At 33.8% G+C, this 13105-nt stretch overlaps 1 protein-coding gene and 1 long non-coding RNA gene across 3 annotated transcripts in view; both read right to left on the reverse strand.

Annotated features, from left to right (window-relative positions):
• Positions 1-6262, reverse strand: part of LOC146900927 (vacuolar protein sorting-associated protein, putative (DUF1162)) — a 31588-nt gene extending 25326 nt beyond the window's left edge. For both annotated transcript variants that reach the window (XM_085732088.1, XM_085732087.1), the window contains exons 1-4: positions 5626-6262; positions 5432-5528; positions 2489-4695; positions 851-965 (exon numbers count right to left, since the gene is read on the reverse strand). In XM_085732088.1, the coding sequence (XP_085588214.1) occupies positions 851-965; positions 2489-4695; positions 5432-5528; positions 5626-5906 (2700 nt within the window). In that variant the 5' untranslated portion in view covers positions 5907-6262. The remainder of the gene's footprint in view (positions 1-850; positions 966-2488; positions 4696-5431; positions 5529-5625) is intronic.
• A 3580-nt stretch (positions 6263-9842) lies between these two features.
• LOC146900928 (uncharacterized) lies at positions 9843-12354 on the reverse strand. Its single transcript, XR_015021168.1, has 2 exons — positions 12246-12354; positions 9843-10053 (listed from the first exon to the last, which is right to left on the reverse strand). It is a non-coding gene; the product is annotated as an uncharacterized LOC146900928 (long non-coding RNA).
• Positions 12355-13105: the final 751 nt, after the last annotated feature.

A 13105-nucleotide genomic window follows, 5' to 3' on the forward strand; every position in this document is an offset into this window, starting at 1 on the left:
CTATTTTTCTGAAACCGATTCTGATGAAACTGTGGATGTGGTGCAGATTGTGCAAAGTTACTTGCAAAAGAATGAAGGCCCAAGTTTTCTGCAGCATATTGTTGCAATAAATCGTCCTTATACCTCTCAAGTTGTGTTTCAACTTTCTTCGATTTGTAAAGGGTGGCCATTATTACTGACTAAAGTAGTAATAAAATTGAAACTAATGAGCTAGACCAGCTAAAACAACATCATGGTGTTTGTGAGACACAATGGGATCTCCTATACTGAAAAGTGAGTCAATCGGGGATTTCATGTATAAAAGATACACGGTAACAGACCAGGTTCCTATAATCGTGCTGCAAAGTTACAAGTGAAGCTGCGGAGTGCCTGAGCCTTAGCTTTTGCCTGAAAATGAAGTAATTCCGAATCTTTGCCCGTAGATCCCCAATAAATGTGGATCCAATCACTCTTGTAAGCACGGTCGAGGAGAGTGCCAATTGCAACCATGAGAAAAACAATTGGTCTTCTTGTTTCATCAGGTGTGGGGTTTAAAAAAAAAAAACCTTTCTACAGAAACCAGCAGAAAATGGAGGCAGACAGGAATGGGAGACAGAGAGAGTATGATAAAAAAAATTGAGAAACTGTATCTTTGTAAAACTGAACTTCAGTGCACATACTAGAAGCCCAAGGCAGATTCCTAAGGTGGTCTTAAAAACTACCTACCAGCCAAGTCCGTTTGAGTGGCTACTAAGAAAAAACTGAATGTTACGTAACATTGCTAGATAAAACAATAAATATAACTTGACATAACAAGGGGGCTACAAAAAATAAAACCATTTGACTTATCAAGGGAAAAAAAAAATATCACCTTATAGATCATATACACCTCATCCAAAAACGACAAAACAGTGAATCCTCCAGCTGTTATATCCAAAGCAGCTGAAAAGGAAGACGTTTTTGTGCTCAAGGAATAAATATAATCCCTGCAATTTTAAATGACCATAAAAAATCACAATATCAATCAAAGAAATCTGAAGCTTATGAAACAACACATTTTCAATAATGGGTAGAAAGAACAAAGGAGTGCCCCAAAATTTCTTGCCCGGATTATTCTATGACACTCTTATACACTTTTTCCTAAATTTCATCAAGGTGAAACTTTAGTACGGGGCGAGGGAGAGGTATTGCTGGCATACCTCCAATAAGAAGAGCCTAAGTTAGATAGATCAAAAATTAGTTTAGAGAAGTTGAGCCGTAGTATGTTACTAACAGAAACAATACATACCATCAGCAAATGATCAGTTAATTACTGTAGAGCTAGGAGTGGTTATAGTGCACTTTAGAGGGAGATTGGGAAGTCCTGATTGTTTAGGAGTAGGTCTCTCAACTACCTAGTGTAAGAGAGTTTTTATTTTGTGTTCTAAGTTGTTTCTATCTCTGTTCAGTATCGGAAAGTACTTGGGTGACATTTAGTTCTGGTGACATTGGTGACTTTAGTGTATTTTGATGTGAGACAATGATAGATGAATGATTAAAATAAATTATTTTTTATGAGAGAGCATGATTGGTTAGGAGAGATAGAGACAAAGTCACCAATGTCACCCAAGTGTAACCCGTTCAATATCACCTTAATACTGATTCATCGGGAGTTCAATCAATAAAGATTTCATCCTTTTACTTCAGTTCTGGTCTAGTTCTATTACATGCGTTGTAGAAATAGCTGTGTCAAGTCTATGAATCTTCATCATACCAATTGGAATTAATCTTATTAATTGTCCTGGTCTAAACAGAACATTTAATTGTCCTGGTCTTAAAAATGCTCCCAAACTCAACAGTAACCTGTTGTCCATCAGCAAACTGACAAAAGGACATCAATTGTGTTACTCAATGTCTACCATATATCTCAAGGTATAGACTTGGGAAGAGGATTGACAATGCTAAGAAATGTATTGGACTCTACTCCTTCAAGTTGATGACTCTATCAGAAATATGAGGGTAATACCGTAATAGCGCAGTTTTTGTTGTAGTGCAGTTTCAACATTTTTGCTCTTGTAATCCATGTAGCTCATAAAATAGTATATATTGCAAATTAGTTTAAGAAGGCAATTAGACCCCTCTGTTAACTGTTCTATGTACTCTCAATTGTATTACTATGATAACAATCATTTAGTAGAAATACAGAATTTCAGGCTATCATAATTCTCTCTAATCTGTCTTTCCTTTTCTATGATTCTCTCACCATACGAACTTCAAGCAATGTCTAGCAAGTAGATATTAGTTCCAAATTTTTGGGGAAATACTATGATCTCTCCGTTATCACTAAGAAGAGGCTGTCTCCTCTATTTTCTAGGCCTGGAATGGTTAACAGTTGTTACCCTAATTGCATATTTATAGAACCATTTTGTCATCACTAAAATCAAGGCAAATAAAATATTTTCTGCAACCCGTAAGAACATAAATTGGCAGATAATGAAAACTAATATTCAGCGTTTAGTCAGCATCCTACCTAATGCATAACATCTGGAGTGTGATTGGCTTCAATATTAAAATTTGAATCTGATGATCACCTGTTGACTTCTCCAAACAAGCATTTAGGCCATTCAGGTGAAGGTAAGAACCAATTGCAACCTTTCCTGTGGATGCATACTTATCATTGTTGGGTTTTGGAATTTCTATCACCCGAGGTTCCAATGTAATACACTCTGTTTTGGCATCACCGAGCCCTGGTTGAGCTGTCAATAAGCTCATACCAACTAAAGATGGTGGTGATCCAACAACCACCTCAATCTCATGGAAATCAAAAATGAGGTCAAAATCATCCTGACTGCTAGTGTCAGTAGTGTCTTGACTACTGATATTGGCCTCCAATCTGTGTGAAAATCTCATTGAAGGACCGTCAACATACACTCCAAGATGAATGTCTCTCTCTGGAAGCTTTTGAAGCATAGCCAAAATCATTTTTTTGGAAAAATATTCATATTTTTTAACCCAACCATTTTCTACTTTATCCAACAAATTTGAAACAACACAAACTTCCTTCTTGTCCTCCCAGTAAATAGCGCGTTGTATTTGACTAAGAATTAGAGACACTGATGATACTGAAGAATGACTAAAAATCAAATTTAGTTTTCCTACCAATAAACAACATTCACAAAACCCATAGTCTGGATTCTCATGGTCTGAATATGAGGAAGATATCTCAATCTTACAGAGCAGGCATGGATTTTGAGAATATTGAAACTCACTTTCATTAAAATTACTGCAAATTTCTTTCCAACTCACTAACAATTTTCCCATAAAACATTCAATATGAGAATCAAAAGAATCTTCAGCTTGCATGGCGTTAGTTTCTGAAAGGAGAAACCCTTTTGCAGGTTCAACCCATATAAGTGGTTTCCTATCACGACTACCTTCTTTTCCCTTTCCTTCAGTGGTATAACTATGCATACTCAATATACTTTCTTCTGCTGACATTGTTGAAGGTGTGAGTTCAACCTTCATTTGCCCGCATGATAGGAAGACTCTCTGCTCGAGAATATCTTTTACAGATACTAATAACAAAGAATCTATGCAAAAACATATTGAAAGAAAATCTGAGTATGCTATCCCAGTATGCGATTGTAATGTTTCACACACTGATGGGTGAATTTCATCGATTTGAGAAACTGTGATTGTGATTTTCCCAAAGTTCAACACAAAACAACACCTTTGACAAGGGTCTTTGATAAGACTTCCCAAACAGCACCCATCTATTGCAGGATCTTGCACTGTTTTTTCACCAAAAAATATGCCCCGTAGACACTGGATCGCCTTTAAGATCATTCCCCATATAGATGCCACTATAAAAAGAAGAGGACGGAAGAAATTACTTCTGGCTGCACATTCCTCATGAGAACCAAATGGAACTTTCGATGCTGCTCTATGACGAGCTATTCGCCTCGCAAGTGATATGCCTTCAACAGGTAACTTTTTCTCAATGTCAGATATCAACTCCCAACGGTGTTTAGCAGAACTCAGTTTGTTACGAGACATCTTAGAAATGGACTTTTTCCATATATTGCCAGTAGAATATCCAGTTAGCAGTAAGATTTCCTCATAAGTTTTGACATAGTGTGTCCATTGACCTACAATACCAACCAATCTTTGCAATGAAAATCTAGGAGTTACAGTCGCATGGTCAATTCTCCTGGAAGCTATTTTCCATAACTCTCTAGCACTTCTAGGTTGATTGAACTTATCAGATAGCAGTTTTTCGAAAAGTAGACAAAAAGAAATATCATCTGGATAGAATGCACAGGCGAGTAGTGGAAAACATAGTGTGCAATCTACCAGCTTAAGATCTCTGAATGTAATGAAAATCTTCATATCAGATGAAAGCATAATTCGATCTGCACAGTTTTTTCTATTTAATCCAACCTTGAACCCAGTGCCATCTAACATGAAATCGCTCTCTTTAATTGGAACAAAAACTGTACCAACAAAACCTCTTAGAAGACATTTTTTATCCAGATGCTTGGACCTTGCACTGATCTCTTTCATTTCCGCAAAACACACAAACTCGTCATTTAAGATTGGGAATTGAACATCTACACGAATGTCATGTGCCTCAAGATGACAGTTTTTCAGAATCAAATTCAGAAAAGATGATGAAAAACTATTCTTCTCATGCACAGTATATAAGATCGCTTCCAAGATTTGATGCAAAGAACAACCCTAAAATAGACACAAAATTTAATATTAATCACCATGACCATAATGATATGATATTTAATAAATTGATTCTGCATGGTAAAGCTAAAAAATCCTGCCAAGGCCGGTCCCAAGCCCGGGTAAAAGGAGAGGGTTGTGTTAGGCCTCGACAGCCAACGTAAAACTTTGTCGAATCTCTATGACATGGACCAAATACGAAATAGTGTTATGGTAAAGCTAAAAACAAAAACAAATGAAAACAAACCCCATTTCAAATATACCTCACTTTGTTGTCAAATTCATTTGACTTAGAGCATATGATACACATACTCTATAGCACAGACACTTTTGATCGAATGTGTGTCTGGTGTCTCACACGCGTCATTGACGTGACACTGACACATGTCAAATTCATTCGACTTGGAGCATATGACTCACATACTCTGTAGCACCAACACTTCTAATCGAATGTGAGTCTGGGGTCTCACATGTGTCACTGACACTACACTGACACATGTGATTACATTCAATTTTGTCATTTTGCTATAGACACTTTTGAGTTTTGATTGAAGGAGTGTTTGACACGACACCGACACATATGATTGCATTTAAGTTAGTCATTTTCTCAAACTATTACCAGTGTCAGTGCTGTATCCCATGTCAAGCTTCATAATCCACATACAAGTATAAAAATTAGTAACAGCCTACTAAATAAGAAAACTACTACAAATCAGTAAATTTATAGTCTACTAATAATTACCTCAGGATCAAACTCCGATAGTTTCTTTTTAAGATCATCCAAATAATCATCCTTTGGCATCCGCAACCGCGTCACACATTCATCCTCTTCCGACTTCCTTCAAAACCAAGCGATTGTCTCAGTTATCGGTTAACAAAACACTAAACCGATTCAAATCACAACAAAAATCGAAGAAATGGAAATAGAAGTTTTACTCTAACGATAGCACAGCACGAACACCGTGAAATTTGATTTCAAAAGCCGGCGAAGACCAGGATGAGAATCGAACAACAAGACGTTCAACGGTGAAATCCTTGACGAACAATAGCGGAGGAGAGTGGAATAGTTTGTTGAGAACAGCGACATCGAAGCGGAGATTGGTGACTACGGCGAGAGAGTGGAAGAACCCTAATTCGAGATTGAGTTGAGGTTCTTCGAATAGCCATGGTTGAAGTAGAGAGAGTAGCTTCCGTCGGAAAATGCTATTGAAGAGCATTGTAGTATCATGGGTTAGGGTTTGCGACGGAGAAGGTAAAGGTTGGTTTAAAAAAATGGAGTAAACTGACTTTATAGTTTGGCGCTGGGTGTGTATCGGCGGGAAAGGGTAAGGTGGTCCACGTGGCTAGGTGTTTCTATCCAACTGAATTGAGCCGAACGCGTGGTAGTGCTAGGCCCTAGTTTGGGTTTAGTAGGATCAAACTATCCACCCAATTCGAATGACATATTTGTCTCATCTGTACAATATCAACATCAATTTAGATATTTTGAATCTCAATTATTTGACTTGTAGATAAATGTTTGAATTGGTTTAAATTGGCTTGGCAACTTGTCTCTAACCCTAACCTTAACATTGAGAAGCTTTGGGTTAGAGTGATGAAAGCTAAATATCTTTGTGGTGTGTTTGTTACTTCGGGTTCTATTGAAAATCGATTGTTATAATATTTGGCGCGAAATTTCTCGTGCTTGCCACCATGTCTAAGGTAATGTTTGTCGAGTGATTGGAAATGGTAATGATGTGAGGTTTTGAATCTTGAATCTAAGTAGTTTGAAATCTCTTTTTCCACGTTTTGTTCTTTGAGGTCATAGCAATTTATTTCCTTCTATTCTATCGATCAAACTTGAAAATGAGACTTACTTCATCAAATGCTATCATATAATGTATTGATAAGATTCTCAATATCAAACGGCATGAGGAGCAAGAGGATGACGATTTTGTTAACTATTCTCTTTCTACGGATAATCAATTTAATTATATATCGTCATACAAGTTACACCCTCCGGTCACTGTTATAAGCAAAAATCAACATTCTAGATTCATTCATTAAATGATGTATGTAGTCTTTATTATAGACTACATACATCATTTAATGAATGAATCTAAAATGTTGATTTTTGCTTATAATAGTGACCGGATGGTGTACCTCAATTAATGATTTTGATCATAATTATATGTTGGCTTGGAAGGGGACAGGTTTGATTCGAATCTACAACTTTCTTTGAAAACTTATACATGGCAAATTATTAACTAATGAAGAAAGGTGTAGAAGAAGTATGACTACATGTGATTTTTGTCCTCGTTGGGGTAGTGTTATTTAGTTGATCATGTATAACTTGCAAGATTTTGAAGAAGCGATTGAGTTCTGGACGAGCGTAATAAGACCTGGTCATTGGACTAAATTCCTTAGTCTTGGCCTCCATTCTTGGTTAGATAGGAATCTCACCAATGACAATATTGGTAATATCCCTTGAAAATGTTCTATCTTTTTCGGAGTTGTTGTTCATGCAATATAGAAGGATAAAAACTTATTATTCTTCTCGCAACATTCGAATCTCTAGGCTTGATTAGCAGCATCACATATCTAACCAATTGAGTTATATACTACCCATGCTTTGAGTCTATAAATCGAGTAACTAGTAGAAGCCATATGCAGTAGGAACCCCCTCTTGAAAGGTGTGTATATAGTTAATGTTGATAGATCACTTAATTTGGGTCTATGTAAGTTCGGCTTTGTAGAGGAATTATTTGTGACTATTAAGGAAAATTCATCAAAGGCTTCTACAACCTCATAAAAGCTAATGTTATTTTTGCTGAAATATTTGTGCTCCTTCACAGTTTCAGGTTGGCTCGAAATATGGATTTATCTCAAGTCATTTTTGCAGTAAATTATTTGTTAGTGGCAACCGTTGTCACTAGAAGGTCGACCGTTATCTCCTATCTTAAACCTCTCCTTGAAAAAGACTCCCAACCTCCTCCGACTCTTAGATTGGAACGCTTGAGTTTTTCATTGCTTATGCGAAATTAATTGGCGTGTTGATTGTCGGTCAAAAAAAAAAATTGGCGTGTTGATTCCTTAACTTGTCGGCATCATATGGATCTTTTTTTCATAGTTTCTTTTAATTTTGTTTGTCCTTTATTTGACATTTTTCTAAAGAATGACTGTATTGATCTTCCATTTGTTCGCCTAATGCATTATTTATATGCCTCTTCAATAAAAAGGAGTTTTTAAAACTAGTTCAATCAAAACTTGGGAAAACGGTTTTTTTAGTAAGCTAAATTAGTCCACACAAATTGGTACCGAGGGAATCAAGGGAAAACGGTTAGGACTAGTATAATTTTTCTCATATCATCACAATCTCTTATTGTTTTTTTAAAAGAAACTAAACTAGTCCACCCAAATTGGTACCAGAGGAATCGAACCTATAACCTTATGGAGAAACACACTACACACTTCTAGGTCCCAAGTCAATGCCACCAAACCAAACCAAGTGAATTAAAATCTCTTACCGTTAATTAGTTTAGTTATGTAATTTGTCATTTACAAACAAATATTTAAAATGAGTTCATAATTTGACCTACAATACAACGCATCATAATTATTAGGATCTAGTAACAGATTTGGGGTTTATTCATGGTCCAATTTTACTAAATTATTCCTAAAAATTATAATCTTAAATGTAAAATGCTTATCACTGAAATCTTTAATCATGAAAACTTCAATACGGTCTTTCAAATTGTAAAGTTGTACCAACATAAGCCTCCACATCATCAAAATTTCAAATCAATTCATAAATTATCAATTGTTGATCATATATGTTTCTCCATCTACACCGTTAAAACGGAGACACTTATAGGACATTTTTTTTTGTGGTGTTCGGGGTTCGAACCCCAGACCTTGCATATATTATGCATTGTCCTTACCAACTGAGTTAAGCTCAGAGGAACACACTTATAGAACACTTAATACTATGTGTGTGGCTTCCACATTACATCTTCATAATAATAATAATAATAATAATAATAATAATAATAATAATAATAATAATAATAATAATAATAATAATAATAATAATAATAATAATAATAATAAAGATTTTTAACAAAATAATTACAATAAATTTCACCGTTGAAAATCATGTTATATTTTTTATAAAAAAATTATTATTTTTTATTTGGTTTTATCTCATTTTGATTTGGTTTGAACTTATGTTATTTATTTATATATATTCAAATATATTTTTTATATAAGCTAAAAGTTTATTACAAAAAGGAAAAACAAAAAATTAGGGACATAAACTACTTTTTTAACTAAAAAAAGCATTCATTCATATTGATAGAAATACATAGAACAACACAAATTTTAAAGGGTTAAATATGTTTTTGGTCCCTATAAAATTGCAACCTTCTAAGTTTAGTCCTTACTTAATTTTAATAGCTTTTTTAATCCCTACAAAAAAACTTTACTTATAATTTTAGTCCCTGCTAAAATAAATTTTGTTTAATTATCCTTAAACTCTTAAACTTTTTAACGATTCTTTTTATACAAGTTTAGAACACTATGAAAGGTTCATTTACTAAAATCTATAATTTTTTAACATGAATTAAATTAAATATGAATTTTTTAAAATGACAAAAGTTTAAGATATAAGTAACAAAAATATGGACGTAGAAATCAAATTTTTGCGATATTTTTTTCGGAGGACCTTTTAATAACGTTCTTAACACGTCTGTAAAAAATTGTTGAAAAACATAAGAGTTTAAGCATAAATTAAACAAATTTGGATTGAGTAAGGACTAATATTGAGTGCAGAAATTTTTTGTAGGGACTAAAAATGCTATTAAAATTAAGTAAGGACTAAACTTTCAATGTCGCAATTTTGTAGGGACTAAAAACATAATTAACCCAATTTTAAATTGCTAAAACTAAATAGGATGAATTTGCGAACAAACTCACAACATCAAATTCAATATCATACAACATGTAACACCCTGTTCTCCCAACAACGTAATATTAGTTAACTTAATCAGAGTAACCACACAACGGAGTGTCACACTACTAATCAAAAATTCATAAATAGAAAATATCTATTTATTCAAAATCAACGTTTAGAATATCTTAATAAACTGCAGCGGAATAATTCTTTAAAAATATAGTTTCAACCAAATTCAACCTCAATGAAAATCTTGGCACAAAGGCCTCAACATAATTCAACTTTATTTTCAACAACAGTAAGCTCCAATAACAAGTCTTTTCCAAAATATGTGATACATAAAAGAAATGAAGAAGACATTCGCGACGATCCCCATCCTAATATGTATCAGAGCCCTAGACACTTAAGCCAATCAACCTACAAGCCATCATTACCTGCACATTACCCACGGTCGAGGCAACATATACGCAGAAGGGGTGAGAAACTTATCTGTAACGCCCTCCTTTTTATTTAATTATTTTTATTAAGTTAGAGTCTATTTATGTGATTTATTTATTTATATGAGGTGTTAGTATTTTATTATGTGGCATTATTCTATTATTTATTAGAATATGAGAATTATTAGAGTAAGTAGATTTGGAGGTAGTTTTGAGATTATATGTCTTTTTATGATTTAGCCGATTTATTTTGATGAGTGATATTTTGTTATGTTATATGTTCGTATTTACTAGAATAATATATATTTGTTATTTGTTAGATATATATTTGTTATTTGGTGTAGAAATATATTTGTTATTTGTTAGATATATAATTGTTATTTGGTGTAGAAATATATTTGTTATTTGTTAGAGATATATTTGTTATATGGTGTAGAAATATATGTGTTATTTGTTAGAGATATATTTGTTATTTGGTGTAGAAATATATTTGTTATTTGTGAGAGATATATTTAATTTAGAAATAAATAAGATTATGAGGATTATTAGTGTGAGTGGAATTGGGGATTTTAATACTATTTTCTGTTCCTTTACGTATTGCTTTTGAAGTTTAAGAATTATTTTTGAACTAAGATTTATGAGACTTTTATGATGAGGCCTGCGTGCCAAAGACTTTTATGTTGTTGAACTAATTACGCTGCGAAGTTTTAAAGATTAAGCTGAATAATTTTGAAGGATAAATATTTATTTATTCAATTTATGATTTTTATGAAATGTGACATTCCGTTTACGATGAACACTCTGATTTATTTACGAAATTTTCACGTTGGAAAAACGGGGTGTTACATTATCCAATAATAATAATAATATATAATTCATCGAATTAATGAAAACAACAACATATCACAACATGCATCATTAATAAAGTATATAAATAAATACATAAGCAATAACATAATTATTTTCAGCAACAAGGTACAACAACAACAACAACAACAACAACAACAACATTATCCACAACGACACCGACAACTCGACAATTCGACAACGACAACAACTCGACAATGCTACAACGACAACAACGACTCAACAATGCTACGACAACAACAACTATGCATCATGCAGGTGGTACCAATCTACGCGCGTTGAATGCTAAGCATTCCAGGGCATAAGCCCCCAACAATTTGGATGGTTAAAGCATCCCAGGACATAAGCCCCCAACGGTTTGAATGATAAACATTCCAGGGCATAAGCCCCCAACGGTTTGAATGATGAACATTCCAGGGCATAAGCCCCCAACGAAACATGAGTATGCATATGGACTCGACTTGTGTACATCAACATACAACTCCAACAACGACTACAACAACAACATATGTGCCTACAACAATTATGACACACTCCCCAACTTCAACATTAGATGATACAACAACGTCAACAACGGAAAACAACAACATAGCATATATATAAAATCAATTACATTCATCTCAAGGTTCAACACATCCTTCAAAAGCAATTAAGTTTGGATCAATAGAACATAAGCCAAATACCCATAAAACATCTCAACTAAATCCCTAACACTTAACTTTGAAGTTGGGAAACCAACCATAAGTTTTGAACTAACTTGGGAATAGTTATGCTAAGTTTTCTTAAATTTTTCTGAAGACCCACCTGGACTATTTTTATCATAACTTAAAATCTACAAATAATTTTCTAGTCACTCCGAATCCATTAGAAAGCTAACTCAATTATCTACAACTTTCATGTTTACACCGAAGGCTAGTTCAAAACAGAAACGGGCGAAAAAGTGAGTGTTTTCCAGTTTTGGCTGACAGGAAATCGGGGCCCGATTTTTGTTGAACCAGAACTGAAAAATCAGCTCAGAATTCGGGGCCCGATTTCGGCAGTTCGGGGCCCGATTTTGGACATTCACAGCTTACGGGAAAGACCAGTTTTCACTCCAAAAACCCAATTTTTGATCCCCCAATCACCCAAAATGAATTAGAACAATGTTTACAGGTTCTATATACAACATAACAACCAAACCACATAGAAACATGCATCAAACAACACAGTCCATCATATTTTCCTCAATTAACCTAAAACTTCTAAACCTAAACCAAGAACACAACAATTCAGCAAATTTTCAGAATTATACATATTATTAGTGAAAGGAATCCCACCCTTACCTTATCTCAGCAAATTCTACAGCAAAAATTGGTTGGATCCTCTCTTCCTAGCTCTTCTCCTAGCTTTCTCTTCCTTCTCTCCAAAACCAGTTTTTCTAGAGTTTTCACGTGAAAATATTTTTGTTTCTGACTTTCTGTTTTTACTGTAAACTAAAACCTCTCTTTTCTCTTAACTCCCTTAATTTCTATTAATTCCTCATTATTCCCCTTAATCCAAAATAAACACTATTTCTATATTATTTCTATTTCTCTTACTATCTTATCAAATAATAAAACAATATTCATTCAAATAAAACACAACTCCATAAATCATATAATAAAATAGCATCACAACATATATCACATAAAAATCATATAAAATATATATTTCACATAAAATCATATATATAACAAATAAAGTCATATAAAAATATTCACACATCTACTAAAAATAATAGAATTAAAATGGGGCGTTACACAACAAAAAAATGTCTGTACATTTATGACAAGCCCTATGAATATGACCAAATTTAAGTGTCTGAAATACCCAAACATCTAGATCTGTAACGTTGAAGACGTTAAAGTCATTGATTGAATTTGTACTAAATCGGAGCTAAATGCTAGTATGTCGATCTGAAACGAACGGACATCATAATAAGACTGGAAATAAAACAACACGGTATCAAGAAGGTGAACAAATCAAACATCACACTAAGATGGAAAAATCATAAAAAGAAAAACTAAATATAAGCGAAAATAACAAGAAAATGTTATTGTTGGAGAGTATCTTTTGAATTACATAAGGAATTAGTAGTGGTGGCATTAGAGGCTGGAGTGAATTTAATTATTTTTGGCTTAAACACATTTTAGTCCCTTTATTT

Source organism: Medicago sativa, chromosome 8 (assembly GCF_051527215.1).
Source record: "Medicago sativa cultivar Bolivia chromosome 8, Bolivia_mono, whole genome shotgun sequence".
Classification (NCBI taxonomy): domain Eukaryota; kingdom Viridiplantae; phylum Streptophyta; class Magnoliopsida; order Fabales; family Fabaceae; genus Medicago; species Medicago sativa.